Source organism: Gambusia affinis, linkage group LG23 (genome assembly GCF_019740435.1).
Source record: "Gambusia affinis linkage group LG23, SWU_Gaff_1.0, whole genome shotgun sequence".
NCBI lineage: Eukaryota > Metazoa > Chordata > Actinopteri > Cyprinodontiformes > Poeciliidae > Gambusia > Gambusia affinis.
The window spans coordinates 94,611-112,280 of record NC_057890.1 but is presented as its reverse complement, the minus strand read 5'-3'; the positions used below and the strand labels follow the sequence as shown (position 1 = coordinate 112,280).

General features: G+C 41.1%; 2 protein-coding genes across 4 annotated transcripts; one reads left to right on the top strand and one right to left on the bottom strand.

Moving 5' to 3' along the window:
* The first annotated feature begins 2,289 nt into the window (after positions 1 to 2,289).
* On the top strand, positions 2,290 to 6,247 carry kiss2 (kisspeptin 2). Of its 3 annotated transcripts, XM_044107531.1 has the most exons (3): positions 2,290 to 2,605; positions 3,999 to 4,356; positions 5,899 to 6,247. In XM_044107531.1, the coding sequence occupies exons 2-3, from the start codon at positions 4,245 to 4,247 to the stop codon at positions 6,147 to 6,149; spliced, it is 363 nt and encodes a 120-aa protein (XP_043963466.1). In that variant the 5' UTR covers positions 2,290 to 2,605; positions 3,999 to 4,244; the 3' UTR covers positions 6,150 to 6,247. The 3 variants fall into 3 exon arrangements, 1 of the variants encoding a protein (XP_043963466.1); XR_006369724.1 differs by lacking the exons at positions 2,290 to 2,605; positions 3,999 to 4,356 and adding an exon at positions 5,626 to 5,754 and having other exon boundaries at positions 5,899 to 5,990; XR_006369725.1 differs by lacking the exons at positions 2,290 to 2,605; positions 3,999 to 4,356 and adding an exon at positions 5,626 to 5,740 and having other exon boundaries at positions 5,899 to 5,989.
* Positions 6,248 to 7,500: 1,253 nt separating this feature from the next.
* Positions 7,501 to 15,531, bottom strand: ldhba (lactate dehydrogenase Ba). Its single transcript, XM_044107530.1, has 8 exons — positions 15,374 to 15,531; positions 10,987 to 11,123; positions 10,782 to 10,899; positions 10,525 to 10,698; positions 10,253 to 10,426; positions 10,065 to 10,182; positions 9,177 to 9,300; positions 7,501 to 8,261 (listed from the first exon to the last, which is right to left on the bottom strand). The coding sequence occupies exons 2-8, from the start codon at positions 11,113 to 11,115 to the stop codon at positions 8,094 to 8,096; spliced, it is 1,005 nt and encodes a 334-aa protein (XP_043963465.1). The 5' UTR covers positions 11,116 to 11,123; positions 15,374 to 15,531; the 3' UTR covers positions 7,501 to 8,093.
* Positions 15,532 to 17,670: the final 2,139 nt, after the last annotated feature.

The following is a 17,670-nucleotide window of genomic DNA, read 5'->3' as shown; positions in this document are numbered from 1 at the left end:
TTTAGTTCAGATGTTTAGGCCCAGGGACACACTGAAAAATTGCAGGACTCTGTAATGCATTTTGAGACCACAGTTCTAGATGAAGATCTAGATAAAAAAAAATTAAAAAAATGTTGGTGCAAAAGTGAATAACTTGAAGAAACTGTCAAAAACAATTAACAAAAAAAAGTAGCAAATTTGTTAATCTTAGTAGAGTTTGAAGAAACAGTTTTGCCAAAATATCAAAATAGGGTACTTAAGTTTTCAAGTTAGGCCACTTTGCTGTTTCCATTGCCAAATATATGGTAAATGAAAACACAAGTCAAAGATATGGTGAAGATCACAAGATAGAAGAGTACAAAGAAGTACAAAAGAAATGTTGCAGCTGTGGAGAGTAACATTGGGTCAGACATGGGGTTGTGAGTTGAGGAAGAAAGCAAACGAAATTATACAGATTAAAAAGATCAACTTTTCATAAAGAAGATGTGCACCATAATATGTCTGCATGTAATTATGTTGTTGGCTTGTTGTTTTTCGAGCATGTTAAGATTACTGTTGTTATTGCGCAACATCTGCCCCCCCTTCTTTCTCGACTCTCTACTTCCTCTTCTGAGAGGTGAGATGTGCTACCAGCTCTCCATCTAACAGATGAATTGAGTTTCCTAAATCTGCTGGGATTTACCCTGTCCAGAACTGAAGTAAACTGTGTTTAAAGTTGGCATCGAGAAACGATTCGCCTGGTTTCTGACGACCTCCATCCAGGTGTCCCACCCTTCTCCCCCCTGTGAATTAGCCAGACTGAGCAGCCTGCAGCCAACTAGTTTCACAGAGCTCACCTGTTAGCGGTCGCTCCTTCTCTTTTATTACAACTTGCTCTTGTTACTGAACCAGGTTGGATTTAGTGACCCAGATGAGTCTCAAGGATGTTGTTTTACTTATAGTTTTGGGCTAAAAGCAACCTATAAAACATTTTCTACTTTTCTTCTCCAGAATCAAACATCCTAGCTATCTTACAACCATCAAAGAACTTTCAGGTGACTCATTAATTGAATGCCCACAACATCTTTTAGATTTTCTTTATGCTAAATATTTTATTAAAGCCTATTTTTCCCTAATGCCGACACTGAGAACTAAAGAGGGAACCTTTGGGAGAGACAGACGGAGTATCGCCCAGAACTGGCCTGATGATGAAGAAGGTGTTGCAACTGGAGGAGGTTGATAAACGAAGGCAGGGGTCTCTGTTGGTCTGATGAGCTTTTGTCTCTGCATGGATGGTGAGGTCACACAAGACTTGGGTGCTGGCAGGAAGGAAGGTATCAGTTCTTCTTCTTTGCCTTTGTTCTTTACCTTGGTCTTCATCTTCGTCTTGGGGTCTGAACCCAGCTGATGAGAGAAGTGTGATTGGAAGCCACATGTTGCGGGGCAGACGGGTTGGTCCCCATGAACAGGACAGTCTTCGGCTCTGTGGCCCCGGCTCTTCTTCAGCTATAGAGTTCTTTGTCCATCTCCATCTTGACTCAAAGCTGCCTGGAGGATCTAATCAAAGGTTCCTCTTTTGCTCTCACCTTTTATAGTGTTTATCCAGCCTTTTGGTGCATTTGCATTGGCCAGCACTGATGCTGTGCTTATTTCATTGGCTGACTGCTTATGTCCATTGCCTGCACAACCTTTTCTCTGAAACATTTATGTTGTTTCACAACCCGTTTCCAAATAAGGCGCCGACCATCGCTGCTCTCCTGTTAGTTCCCATTTTTTCCCTAACTTTTCACCTTCCATCTACCTTGAACACAACATCAATGATCTTTAATTGCAGTTACACCTTTTACACCATTTCAAGTTCAATGTCACAATCACATTTATAACTTCTTTAGCTTCTCTGATTTATCATTCATTTATAATTTTATGATAACCATAACTTTTTAATTACTCTTATTTAAAATGAGTTATTAGATGTTTTCTGTAAAGAAACCAAGAATAATCCATTATTGTAATTATTTGACACCAAAGTTACAGTTACTTGTTTTACTTGTAAGAGTACCCACTAATGTAAGTGTAAATATTATTATAAGTAAACCAATATTAATATAAGTATTTTACTTTGAATCTTATCCAATTACTCAAAATGTTTAGATTTCATTCTTTAAAACATTCATGCTTTGAAATAATAATAGTCTCAACTATTTTTATAAATCTGCAAGCTGGAAACTTACTTCCTCTTTTTCCAGGAAACCTTCTCTTCCTGTCTCATGACTCTCTCTGTCTGACTATGATTTCTTATGATTAGATAGAAAAAAGAAAAAGAATTAAAGCAAAGTTTGCAGGAGACAAAAACAACACACACATAACCAGATTGATTTTATTGAAGTTTAAGTCTACTGTTGGGTCTAGATGTCACTTGAGCGATTCATTTCAAAGATAACTTTATTTATTGTTACTGTTAAACTAAAATCCAGGATGGGGAAGTGGGATGATCTCAGATTTTCTTGACACACCTTCCACGAGGTCAGACCTTTCACATGTTGGGAGTCCATCACCCTCTGCAGTTCTGCGTCGTCATTGCCTGGAAAGAGAAGAGGTTCTTCTGGGATGTGAAGATGCAGATTCTTCATCCTCAGCTGTCACAAAGGTAGTCATCAAAACTCCACTTCTCTTGACACTGTGGTACAAAAAATATCTTTTGCTTTTCTTGTTCATATGTGTTATTTTATACTGCTATCATGCTCAAAAGAAATAAATACAAATAAAATAAATTAATTAAATAATATTTTGTTGAGGGTCTGCACAGTGGCGCATTGGTAGAGCTGTTGCCTTGCAGCAAGAAGGTCCTGGGTTCGATTCCCGGCCCGGGATCTTTCTGCATGGAGTTTGCATGTTCTCCCTGTGCATGGTGGGTTCTCTCCGGGTTCTCCGGCTTCCTCCCACAGTCCAAAAACATGACTGTCAGGTTAACTGGTCTCTCTAAATTCTCCCTAGGTGTGAGTGTGTGTGTGAATGGTTGTGTGTCCTGTGTGTTTTCTGTGTTGCCCTGCGACAGACTGGCGACCTGTCCAGGGTGACCCCCACCTCTCGCCCAGGACGCAGCTGGAGAGGCACCAGCAACCCTCCCGACCCCATTAGGGAAGAAGGGTGTACAGAAAATGGATGGATGGATGGATATTTTGTTGACTATTCTTTGTAAATTCTTAACTATTTAAATCCTTTTTCCTACTAGACCTGACAAAAAGCTGCAGATCTGACCAGACTAAAGAATTCAAATCAAATGGTGACATTTGTTGAGTTGTACTGTCTTGGTCCTGAGGTGTTTGAGGTTCTTTGTGTATTCAGCCCCCTCCATGTTCATCACTGTCTACCTGTTTGTCTTCTTTTCCAGCTCAAAAACCTGCAGCTTGTCAGCATCATTCTCAGTATTTAAGCCTTTCTGTTTCTGCTGGGTTCTCCTGTTTCATGGCTCATTGCTGGTCAGCTACCATTTGTGAAATGCATCCCCACAGCATGATGCTGCCACAACCACATTTGACTGGACAAATGGTGTTTTCAGAATGATTATTTTGCTGCCACGTGTTGTTTTTTCATGTAATCCATAAATTTCAGATTTGCTCTCCTCTATAAAGGACACATGCTTCTGTGTATTGGCATAAACTGGCAAAAGGACATTGTGTGAATTTCTAGCTACAGTTTAAACAAAAAGCCAGATTTGGGGAGTACATAACTAATAGTTGTGCTGTGGCACAATGTTAACACAACTGTGTGCTTCACTCTAGAAAACTGACTAAACTTAGTTTTATAAAAGTTGTCCTAATTTGAATATGCTCACTTTGAGTTAAAGCAGTAAAAGGCCCAACAGGGTCAAACTGCTTTTTGCTTTGAATATATTCACAGCTGTTTACATTTCTCCCATGACAGAAAATTTTGTCCCACATTTTAAAAAGTTTAATTGAAAATCTTTTGTTTTTTAGAATTGGTTTTCACAATGTAAATCTAAACATTGTCTTTTTAAGAAAAATTTCCTTTTTTTTTAGCAATATCAGCATGAAGTGAGCAGCGCTGTGAGTTGTCAACATTTCCAAGAAGAGCTGATGAATGATGCATCTGAGTACTTGCAACAGCAGCAGACAGGTCTGCTGTGATTGGCTGTGAGCTTCAGGAACAAAAGGTCACCTGGTGGAGACACCAAAACTGGGTTGAATGCACGAAACACATTAGTTTCCATTGCACGGGTATAAATTAGAGTTTGGACTCAGTGAGAGCGACTGGCTTGTGGAAAGATGCGCCTGGTGGTCCTTGCTGTGGTGTGCTTGCTGTTTGTTGCAGATGATGATGGGAGTGTGGGAGCAGCTCCATTTGGACTTGATGCTGTACAGAAAACTCATGGAACAGGTGGGCTACCTGACAAAATCCATTTCATTTTAAACAGATGTATCTAGCTACAGCTTGACAAACTGCGCATGCACACGTTTTTACAGTGCACATTTTTGCTTCTTTTAATTCTTAGATTTTGAAGTTGCTAAATGTCCAGGAACATATCTTTGTGATAAACCTTCTATTTAAGACAGAATTTCTGCCTTAAATACAAGTCAGAAATGATAGCTTAAAATTTTGCATATAATTATTGTCATTACCCTGAAATAACCAATGCTTATTTGCAGGTGACTAGACTTTTCTTTGCGACTTTTGTCTTCAGATCTACTTGCATTGCTAATTTGAATTAGTTTGACTAAACTGACAGATTTTGACAGTGAAGAGAAAATATAGCTGTCCAGTAACATCAAAATGCTCAGGAAATATGAAAGGAGTGTGTATATATATTTCTGACAAGAAGAAAGGGAAAACAGCTATTTGTTAATAGTTACTGCTTTTACATTGTTATCATCACTGGTGATGCCTCTATACTTAAAAGACGAAGAAGAAGAAGAAGAAAGTGTCACTGTGAAGACTGATATGGATGGGATGAGATTCAAAAACAACCGTCCTGTTAATTCCAACATATGAACTGGACAAAAGGACAGATTACTTTTCAACAGTACAGTTGTATTTAAAGATATTTGAAATTAAAGACAGACCATGTGAGACAAGATATATGAGATAAAAAAAAAATCTAAAGAGTATAAAATTTGGAGAGTTTGGAATTATAAGACAGGAAAAGAGATGTGAATATAATCTTGGTGTGGCTCACCACAAAAAGCCATTTTACTTGAGCATGCTGCCATGGTAGAACTTTAAAATATAATATCAAAAATCGGTACAAAGTACTCACACCTCTTTACTTTTTTTTAGATTTTGCCCAGCCCTATTATTCATCGATCTCAGAAAGGTTTTTGAAATAAATTATAGAAAATAGTCCATAAGAAAAACACATTGTCATGTATTTTTGTAAATGCGTCGACAATGTATCCACCATGGATACAGGTATAAATAAATACTCTATGCTACTCTTAAACTCAGGTCAATCTGCTCCCCACTGACCATCCTTAGGATGTTTCTACTGCCTGGTCAGAGTTTGTTTAAGATACAGTCACATTTTTTTTCAAAGTCTCACAGTCCTTTTCATGTTCCACAGCAAGAACCGTGGAACATTGAATCCACATGTTCCCCTGGCAACACACATAAGGGTGTCAACAAAACAACAACTGGTTTGTTTATGTACGTATAAAAAGTTTCTGTCCCAAACAGATAAGATTGTTTAAATACTTATATTACAAAATGTGGACAAGTTAAACATTGTCTAGCTGGGACAAAACCAACCAACCAACCAACCAACCAGGTGACCTTAATTCTGTATGTGCTACTTTGGTTATTTAAAAGATTTATTTAAAAAAATATCACTTAATCATTTAAATTCATATGTAAACAGTCTTAAGTATGTAAGGATGTAGTGTCTGGTGTGGGAGGTCATTTTTATTTTTGGTGTTCTCCTCTCAGCCTTCAGGAGAAGACGTGCAGGTGACTTCCTGGCAGAAGATCCCAACCTGTGTCTCTCCCTGAGGCAGGATGAGGAGCAACAGCAGCTCCTGTGCAACGACCGCCGCAGTAAATTCAACTACAACCCATTTGGCCTCCGATTTGGGAAACGTTACAACAACTATGTGTTCAGAAGAGCTGTGAAAAGAGCCAGAACAAGAGGCTTTTTACCGCTGTCCCTTTTCTCCCGAGAGCTGGAGGTGTCCACCTAAAGAAATGTTGTGTCTTCAGGCAAGAAGTTGTGAAATTTGTGTCCGGAAGTCACAAATTAAAAATCTTACCTGTAATAAAAATGTTTCCTTGAATGAAAGTTTGATACCATTTTGTAATCTACATTCATTTTCAGACCTAATATGAAACTAGTATGTAAACAAGTACAAGTAGTGGAACTGAGAAAACAAAAGGTGATGTATGCTATTGTTTGCTGGAATAAAAATCTGACTGAGTTCATAGGACAGATGTCTAACACTATTTACCATGTTAAACCTAGTAAACACACATTTACCATCAAAAGTGATGGAAAGTTGAAATCAAGCTATCAAGTTTTTTCATCTGACAGGTAATCATACAGCTCCTCCTTCTAAAATAAAGCTGCCCACAGTGGTGACATCCACTTCACAAGGAGGAAAAACATCTGATCCTTTCTATCCCATATTAATGGTGTCATATAATTAGGTCATTAGCAGGACTTGAGTGAATGAGAAGAAAATTCAGTCCTTTGACTCGGGTGTGTTGACACGGTACACCAGCACTGATTTAACTGAATAGTGAGCAAGAATTTACTACCTCAAAGAATCCACCAGATGGCAGTGCAGTGCATAGTGGTGATCATCCAGCATCTGAATAGTGAGGACCTTTTTAGCAAATCACTTACCTTTAAGACTAGTTTCACAATGATGTACTTTTTAATTCTGAGTACTTTCATTATTAAGTACTGGTGGTCTTATTAGTACATTTCTGGATCATCTACTTATTATGAGTAACTTTACTGAATTTTTAACCAAAAATTCAGCAGACATCTGCAGTTTTGTTAGTTCATCCATCCATCCATCCATTTTCTGTTCACCCTTGTCCCTAATGGGGTCAGGAGGGTGGCTGGTGCCTCTCCAGCTACATTCTGGGCGAGAGGCGGGGTCACCCTGGACAGGTTGCCAGTCTGTTGCAGTTGTTAGTTTATAAGTTCTATTTTTTCAGAAACTGATCTGAAAAAGCTTGTTTTGTAATTATTTTATTTGGATTATTTTCCTAAAAAATTCCAAATTCAAGATCTGTTCAATATGATCTAAAGCATATTGAACAGAAATAAAAATTTGACCTACAAGTCAGTCTTCTGTAGTCTCCAAGCGGCTGTGAAACTTGTCATTGCAGCCAGCATTGCAGGTCGCATTGCAGCCAGCATTGCAGGTCGCATTGCAGCTAGCATTGCAGCAGCTAGCATTTTATCAGGCAGTTTATCTGGAGGAAGAAAACAAGATTGTTCCTAAAGGAACAGGCAGAGAAAGCTGCAGTTCAAACACACCTGGTTTGTTGGACCAGATAGAACAAGAAAAGAAGCAGACATTGTTCTTTGTGACCAAATTTATTATTCCAACATATCATTACACAGCAGTTTTCTGAGCGGCCTCTCCAGCAGATGGTTTCCAAGCACTAACATTCCCAGGTGACTGTTGCCAGTGGCAACCTGTGAACTTACAGTTTGGTTTAATGATAAGGCCAGAGCATCACTGGATGCTGTTGGAGTTCCTAAGATCTTGGATTTTTCAAGTGAGTTTGAACTCTCTATGGAGAGTGCAGCTAAAGGAACCAACTAAAGCCAGTAGGAACAACAGAAATGAATCCCTACTGAGAAACCGGAGAGAAGTCAGCTTCTATCTTCCAACACAAACACAGAAGAAGCAACCAACAAGTTGTTTGGAACGAGCATCTTACTTTAGGAATCATACCAGAGGATTTTAGAGCAAAAAGACAGGAGACAGGTTGTAACAGAATGCTGGACAGAAGTTTAAATTCTTCCTGAGAGCTGTGTGTGTGACAGCTCTAAACACACCGGTAGCTTCCTACAGTAAGAGAGAGAAAGTCTGAGAACAGGACAACAGAGGAGGAGTGCTGGGAGACACCAGGGTTCTCTGCACTGCGGGGGTCTACCAGGGGGGTGTTCACAGGTCCTTCAGGTCCTTCTGGATGCCCCACAGTGTGTCGGCGCTCTTCTTCAGCTGGGAAACCTCTGCGTCTGTCAGGGTCATGTTAACCACGCTGCCGACGCCGCTGCCGTTCAGGACGCAGGGCAGGGACAGGAAGACCTCGCCGTCGATGCCGTACATGCCCTGGAACACAGTGAGAAGGAAAACAGTCAGGCCCCAAACCTCACACTTTCACTTCTCAGCCATTCTCAGTTTACCTACAGCTGGATCCAAGGAAGCTAGAATATGATTGGAGAGTTTAAGAACGTATTTATTACATGGATCCAATCCACAGCTGGACATGCTTCAGTTCATTTTGGTGATTCTTGCTTACTAAAAAAACTCATTCAGTTTCTCTGCAAGTTAAAATATTACATCAGATCAACAAACACGGGCCTACTGTACCATACAGTATCTGCACTCAGTACTTTGACTAGGCTCGTTTTTATCACTGCAGACATACAACATGCTAAGCATGGGGTTAGCCAGTGGTTCTGCTGAGGTTCAGGAAGTCCAGGTTGCCATGGCAGCTGAAGACCATTGGATCTATGGGGGTTTAGGCCAGGCAAGTTTCATGTGGTTAACATGATGATGATTATCGCTGGCAGTGTGGGTCGGTACCAAAAGTTCTGTTAGGAAAGGAAGCATGAAGGCTGTAGATTGTTCTGGACCAGAAGCTCCAGCAGCTGGGATCCTCCTGCTTCTAACACTGTAACCCATGTCCTGGGTGTGTGTGTGTGTGTGTGTGTGTGTGGGTGTGTGTGCCCACTGCTAGTGAACCTGACTGAACTTTGCTTCACAATCTTATCAAGGCTACAGTTATTTCTTAGCTTCTATTAAATGTTCTTCTTTCATTCTACTTTGAATAAACAGCCTTAGGTAAAAGTGTTGTGTGAACAACCAGATACTTAAAAAAACAAAAGACACCAAGAAATATTCTAATCTTATTAGAACCTGAATTTTGGGTTTCTGTTCGCCAGAATGACCACAGATAACAGGAAAAACATGTGAATTTGAACATGATTTGTGTGATGCTCAGTGTGTGAGAACATGGCTGACCTTCACCATGGTGGAGACGGGGTGGACGCGGCTCAGGTTCTTCACGATGCTCTCAGTCAGGTCGGCCACGCTGAAGCCAATGGCCCAGTTGGTGTAACCCTTCAGCTTGATCACTTCATAGGCACTGGAACAGAGTGTGTCCTGTTAACACCAGCCCTCAGTAAGGAAGCATCAGTAAGGACCGTTTCTCCAACACACACACACACACACACACACACACACACACACACACACCCGGGCAGCGACTAATGATTCATTTAGTAATTCATAATTCTAACAAATAATCAGATAAATTGACATATTCTGCATATTTTGCTTTTATACACTTAAGACCATTTTATACAATGTTAATGCATAAGAAAATGAAGACAATTCAATTCACCTTTTAGTAAGAAAATGAACATTACTTAAATGCAATAACAGCATTTATTTAGCATTTGATCTTTTGCAGAGGATGAATCTGGAGCTAACAACATGTGAAGAGCTCAGTAGGGCTGATCAGGGGATTATTTTTTCAATAAGCAGATTAATATATTAACATATTCTTAATGAATCTGTCTCTACAACCCTCAACAGGTGATACTTGCAGCAACAGTACCAGTGTCTCAAGTTCTGCTCCCCCAGGACTCATCTGTAATTAGAAAGCCACTTCCACCTCAGCACACCAAGTCACTGTTCATGTTCCTAATTATGTTCCCTTCATGTTCCCTTCATGTTCCCTACATGTTCCCTACATGTTCCCTACATGTTCCCTTCATGTTCCCTTCATGTTCCCTACATGTTCCCTTCATGTTCCCTTCATGTTCCCTACATGTTCCCTTCATGTTCCCTTCATGTTCCCTTCATGTTCCCAGCTGACAGGAGGAAAAGAACACTGATCGGACCAACCTGTCCACCACAGCCTTATGTGTTGCCTTCCACTGCTCCTTGTCTGCATCGGTGCCGATCTCAGGGTTCAGCTTCTGCAGGTTGACTCCTGCGACGTTTGCACCGCTCCACACAGGAACTGTGATGCAGCACATCAGGTCAGTTTGGCTTCAGTGTGTGGAGAGCAGCTGCAGCAGAGCGACACTCACCACTGGTGTCTCCGTGCTCCCCCAGCACCCAGCCGTTGAAGGAGCTGGCGTGGATGCCGAGGCGTTCGGCCATCATGTGACGGAAGCGAGCGGAGTCCAGGTTGGTGCCGCTGCCAATGATGCGGTGCTTTGGCAGACCGCTCAGCTTCCAGGTCACATAGGTCAGCACATCAACTGGAATTTAAAAGGATAAGACAGAAAAATAAGGGGGACAGAGTGAATACAGCAGGGCTCCATGGAAACTTGTTGCTCTGACACAAAGTTGTTCTCACCAGGGTTTGAAACAACCAGGATTGTACAGTTGGGGCTGTACTTTACAATCTGTGGGATGATGGCCTTGAAGACATTGACGTTCCTTTGGACCAGATTGAGGCGGCTCTCACCCTCCTGCTGTCGAACGCCAGCCGTCACCACCACCAGACGGGAGTTTGCAGTCACAGCGTAGTCTGACAGGAGAGACAGAAGCAGACCTGTTAGCGCTCATCTGGAGAGAGGCGGACACCAGAGTGATCTCAGTGCAGCCGCTCACCTTTATCAGCAACCACCTTGGCTGTCTTCAGGAACAGCAGGCCGTGTTGCAGGTCCATCATCTCTCCTTTCAGTCGGTCCTCCATCACATCCACTAGAGCCAGCTCGTCACACAGGTCCTGGCCACAAACGGACAAAAAAAAAAAAAAAAAAAGGATGAGCCAACATTAGCAGTTCCTTGTTCACATGCAGGGGGAGGGTCTTACCCGCAGCAGGATGCTAACGGCACACGCCATGCCGACCTGGCCCACGCCAACCACGGTCACCTTGTTCCTGGGAGGCTCAGCGGAGGAGCTGGCCAGTGGGGTGATCAACTTCTGCAGGACTGAGGACATTCTTGATGCTGAAGAGACACAGGTCACACGTCCAATGAGACAACTTTACCCAGTTTGTAAAAACCAACACTTCATGTCATCCATAATCCGCCGTTCTTTCAGTTAAAGATTCTCTGGTATCTTCACTGATGTCTTCCTACGTCTCAGACGAGGTAATGTCCTCCCTCCTGACCACAGAGCTGCAGTGCAGGGCTGAGCAGCATGCAGCTATGATACCTTTAACACTTCATACATTTATAATCCAGATATGATTAAAATTAGGGCTGAGCAATATAAATATAACCCTTTCATATCACTTGATCATTATTTATTTGTTTTTTTTTATTTGTTTTAAATATCTGAAATACTGCCAAACTGGTAACAGTTTCCTCTCTAGCTTGCTGTTGCTCAACAGGTTGTTGCTAGGTAACCAATAAGTGAGCTCAACTGGCTGTGAGAGGTTGAGCAGCTAAAACCTTCCCTCTGCTGACAACACCCAGAATGCCATGAAGTTTCAAATCACATTTTAATGAAATTACACATAGTTCCTAAAAGTCTAAGTGTCGGAAGTGATCTGCTCTATCTTAGTAGGCAAGTGCAGCCAAAGCATAGCAGACCCAAAAAAAAAAAAAAGAAAAAGTATGTTGACACTCCTGACCAACGTGTGAGAGAAATATACACAAACAAAATCACTGCTGTCCAGATCGAAAACACAACAGACGATGTTGCGCACGATTTAGAATCATAAAAGAATCATAATTCTGGTGTTGACAACCCATGAGGACGGCTTACGAAAGAAAAGGACAACAAAATAACATCAGAACTAATTCTTGTACTTTATATCTAATGGTTAACGACTGATCACAGAAAATAAGCATTTAAACTAAACAGACCTTGTGAGCTGACGTCCAGGAGGGGCTATGCTGGTTGCAGCAGTAAGTTAGTTTTAACACTGGTGTCTAACTCTTTGAGAAACTTTACTGAGATCTGGTCACCTCAGTGAAAGTCTCTGCTGAAGCCTTCATGCTGTTTCATTCACAGTTGGACACCAAGCAGGCGCCTGGGGCCAGATCAAAATACATCCTGGACAACAGCTGAATGCTGGGAAATGGGCCACATCAAGGCTGTTAGAGAACATTTCTCTAATTACCATCAATCTTCCACTTCAAACCTCAGCTGACCACAGGAAGCAGGGGATACATTATGAGCTGGCCTGGCTATTTCGATGCTGTTCGCTAGATTCAAATCTTGCTTCACAGCTCTGTCTGGGCTTTCTCCCATTGACTTTGATACCCCCCGATAAAATTTCTACTGGGCCAATCAGCGAACACAAAAAGTTTTGAACTCTGACAATTTTCTGCTGTTTTACAATTGTAATGTGCCTGTAGTTTTAGTGATGGCAGCAGAAAAAGTGAACAAAGCCGTTCAGTCCATGTTGATCACACTTCCAAATATTGAATTCATATTATCAGCCACCTTATTTGGATCAACTCTTCTGTCTTTGCTGGGGCGAATGGTTGTTTACACCACAGGCAGTTTCCAGAGTTTTATAGCGTCAAACTGAGCAAATGTTAGCCACTGACTATAAAGCTTGAAGAGAGTCCACACTTTCAGAAAACAACTGTTTCTCAACAGCTGAGAGTCCAGACTGTCTGGACAAAGTGAAGTGTAGAACAGGATCATTCTGAGGCAGAGACAGGAAGAAACAGACACCATGAGGCTGAAAGTATGTCAAGTCTGCAAAGGTTACAGATCTGCTTCAGCAGAAACATCTGAGTTTTAGAATGTAGCTCTAAAGCTATCTGAAGAAATGTCCAACTGATTCTAGACAAACAATTCTATCAAAAATCACAATTCCTATTCCTGGGAATTCTGAATTGATACAAATGCTCAAAAGTCTATTATAAAATGCATTTAAGTTGCTGCTCCTATTTTCGAGTATGCTGCAATATTGCATTATGTGTCCACTCACACACCAGGTGATTGATTCTTTGATATTATTTCACTTAAGAAAAAGGCAGACAGCTAAACTAACATAATAGATAGAATAGATTGTCTGTTTGTATAAATGGCTTAAGATAATTTAACTCCCACAATTTAATGTAAACAGGATCTCTACAGCGTTTGGTTTCTGAATTAAAAATTAGTACTTAGGGATGTGCTGTAGTGGCGTAGGGGTTAAGCACAACCCACATAAGGAGGCCTTAGTCCTCAACGCGGCTGTCACAGGTTCGATTCCTTACAGGTCTTCCCCCTTCTCTCATTACTCACTTTCCTGTCAATTAACTATCAAATAAAGGCCACTAGAGCCAATTAAACCTTTAAAAAAGTGACTGCACTGTCAGCCAGGTAAAGCTCTATGGATGACTGAGCAGAAAGTTTGCGATCCTGATGCAGGGCTTAGTTGCTTAGTTGTTATTATTCCAGTTCTTTAAATTACTGCAGAAAAAGTCAAACCTCAACTGCATCGAAAAGTCAAAGTGTGTGACAACATTAACGGTGACAATGTTTCTTATTTCTGCATTTTGCAGTTCTAACCCCATCAATAAACTGAGTCTCTGTCATCACTCTCGCTCTCTTGGGCAATATTCTGTACTACACTGCAAAATCAACACTGCTAGAACACTTTTGTTTCAACATGGATCAACAAGTTTTGCAATAAAAGTCAAAGGGTCATCCAACAGCAGGCTGGGTTCAGAAATAAAACTGTTAAGAGAATCAAATCCACCACAGCAAATGTGCTTTAATAGAAGACCCATGTTAAATCTAAAAAAAAATCAGTAAAAAAAAAAAAACTACAATAATTTAAACCACAAATGACATCCAAACTTCCTAAACATCTTTTGGTCACTCACGGGATTTACATATTCTGCACATAGGGAGTAAAGATATCAGTGTGAAAATCTTACTACTCCTATTAAAAAATGAAAAAATATTTTTATTGCTGTTAAACTCAGACAGCATTATTACAGTTACAATACATTTCTTCTAAGCAAAATAAAGATGAAGTGGCTTTTTCCCCCCTGGCAGTTCACAGCAACTAGCTGGAGGGGAGCAGTCTGTGTCGGGTTCTGCAGGATTTTCTACTCAACCTTCGGTCAGATTCCCACTCAGGGAAGATGTGCCACAGTCTGTGTTAGTTGGGTCAGCATGCAGGGCGAGACAGCGCAATAATCTGTTGGTGTGAGATGAGATGAGGTGAAGAGCAGCGTCTGCATGTGTATGAGGAGAATCGAGGTCACAGCCAAACAAACATGCTTGACTTTTTTTATTGTCGGCTGTAGATGTGGGTGAACTGCTAATGGGCCCATGCATACTTGGCAGAACAATGAGAATCTGGTTTTGATCGCTTTAAAGGGAAAAAAGTAAACATGATGCAAAAGAAAACTTCATAGCTACAAGACTCATTCAGGTCCTCAGTCCTGATACAGTTAAGCCCATGGTCTAAAATATTCTGCATGTTAGCTCAGGTAGCTAACTGGCATGTCAAAGTCAAATGAACAGTGGCCCTCAGGGGAGTAAGTGCCATGTCCATACAGGGACACAAACCTCTGTGTGTCCTTGGCTGTGCAGCTCCATGCCTGTCTGACAATAGCCTGTAGGAGACAAAGGCCTGCTTTAATCTTCTGAACCTCGGGTTCATGTTACATAAGCAGTCCTTGTATCACTGTAAAACTATCTCTGTGAGCGCCAGTAGCCTGCTGAACATTTGGACTTGTTTCAAGGCAGACATGTTGGTTCTGCTGCCTTGAGATGTGGAACTTCAGAGGACGCCGGACCCGAGTCCTTCCGTTGACCTTCATCCTGAACCGAAACGGGTTACTAACAAAATGGAGGCTCCAATCATACAAACAAACTATGTATTTTGTAGGCTGCGCTAGTTGTATTATTCCTAGGTCATAATAGTCACTGTCAACTAAATAAACGTAAAACTAATTGAACTGTATTCTACAGAGTTCAAATGTTAAACAGTATTTCCGCTTTAAGTTTTTAAAAGTAAAGCAATTCTATTTCTTCTGTTTCAAGCTGACATGATGAGTTAGCATCTCTTAATTACGTTCAAAGCCCGAAGAAGTGCCGATAAAAACTCATTGACTAGCTGTAGTCTGCCATTCACTGTGACCCAACATGCTGTCTTCCTGTCGGAGGAGCATCCATTGCTGCTGCTGCCTTCAGCACGCATGACAGAGCCGCGGCCCACACACTGACTATTAGCAGCAAGGTAGCTATAAATCACAAAAAACAGAATTTGAAAGAACAACATGTTGCAAACACTCACAGATTTCAAGAAAAAAGCTGATATCAGAAACCGTGTGAAGTCTGTTGGAGCGACGAGACGGCCAGCTAAAGTGAGGCTGAACGACCTGAAGTAGGAAGAGAAGAAGGGAGGAGAAGGATGGGGCAGGGCTCCGGCGGAGGAAGGCAGGGCTCCAGCGGAAGGAGGCAGGGCTCCGGCGGAGGAAGGCAGGGCTCCAGCGGAAGGAGGCAGGGCTCCGGCGGAGGGGCTGAACAGGATGTCCGGACTGTGGTAGTTACATCACCGGATCACTTTGTCACAAGGTTTAGATTTTTCATTCTCCTTTCGTAATAAACGCTTTTATTTAAAAACTGCATTTTGCTTTTCCTTGTTTTGTGTTGACTATTTAAATTATTTTCATGTTCTGAAACACTGAAGTGTGACAAACATCCAAAACAAATAAGGATATCAGGAGAGGGCAAATACGTTTTCACATAGAATACGACAGACCATAATTATCTTAATTTATGTAAAATTCTTCTTTGTGTAATCATCTGGAGAGGTTCCACAGTCATCCCCAGAACAGAACTGGAACCAAACCAGAACAGAACCAGCCTTCTTTATCAGGCTGTTGAACCTTTTTAAGTCCCTGGTTCTGATGCTGCTGGCCCAACAGATGACAGCAGAAGAGATGATGCTCAAAAACAGACTGATAGTCCAGTGGATCCAGGCTTATTGCAGTTCAGTGTTTGCAGATTTATTTGTGGAATGTGACCCCAATTTCTTTGTGGACAATTTGTTTATTTGCAGAAATGCAACTCAGGAAACTGAAATACCTGAGTGCAGCACTACTAGACATGCTGATGGCTGGCATCTACATAGCAGTCAATCCAGGAGGGACATGCATTTTTCCTTGGTGCTAATTTATTATCTCCATGAGCAGAGATAAGGAAGACTGTGTAGATATTAGTGCTAAGACAGCTTGTACTGTCCATATTAATGCAAAGTATATTTGGTGTTTGAACTGTTAACATAGGCAGTTACAAACACCTTCAGTATTTGGGGATTTTAACTTTTCACAGAGAGCTGTGGTCTCTAATCCCTATGGATAAGCAGGGCTCCACATGAATTTTGCAAGTTGTATCAAAGCTGTTCTGATGATGCTGTTCTAGTTGTATGTTTAGGGTCCTTGTTCTGTAGAAAGGTCAACCATAACCCCAATCTCTAGACTTCTGAAACAACTAAAATGTTTGTCCTCCAGTTTATCCCATGGGTTTGGGAGGCAGGACTCCCACCTACTAAATGTAAATGGGTTCTAACCCATTTATCTTGGTAGTGACAGTCCAACATACAAGACTGATGTACTGTTATGTTTCAGAGAAGATTGAATGGAAGTAGTGGTGTGAATAAAAACAGTATTTGAGATCCCACAAAGGGAAAATCTTTTGTAGGAACAAAAAGTTTTTAAGTGTTAAAAACAATAACTCAAAAACAAGTTTAATAATAACAATAATAATAATGCGCTATCTTCACAACACGTGACTATTGTTGACAGCCAGTGAACAATGAATAAAGGTCTCCATGCAAGGTTTGCTTTTTTAACTAAAGATCTTAAACAGATTTTTTTTCTTTGTAACTAAAATACAACAGAAGGGAATATAATAATCTATATTAACGGTACACTCAAAAGGTTTTTGTAATTGAATTATAACAGAGAGGAAAATACTTTACTATTACACTTATCTAAAAGCTGTACTCAAAATGATGTACTGTTCCACATTTGATGAATCAAAGAAAAAACAGCAACATGTCAAAGTGTCTCCTAAACACAAAAATACTTACAAAGATGAAACTTTCGAAAGTACAAAGTGCATTAAGTGCATTCAGAGTGATCATGAGCCGTTTGCCTTCTCCTAACTGACCACATTCTTGCTGACAAAGTTGAGGAGAAATATAAATTAAAGACAGTTTGGTCATGTTTCCGCAAATACAAAATAGCAAAGATCGTTTGTAATACAGATTCCGACTGGTCTCATTGAGCAGATACTGTGATGGACTGGCGACCTGTCCAGGGGGACCCTGCCTCTCCCATTGACCGCTGGAGGTAGGCAACAGCTACCCCCAGGACCCCACCAGGGAGAGCGTGTAAGATAATGGATGGATGAACTAATCAGATATTCACTACATGAAAAGGAGAGGAGAGGAGAGGAGCATCCTAACCCGTTTTTTTTAACAGCCGTTAGAACAGAAAAAAAAGAACACATCCACTTCCGTTCCACAACCTTCATTTCCTAGCAACGGCGGAGTGATATTGAGCCCCTCCGCAACCACGTCAAACT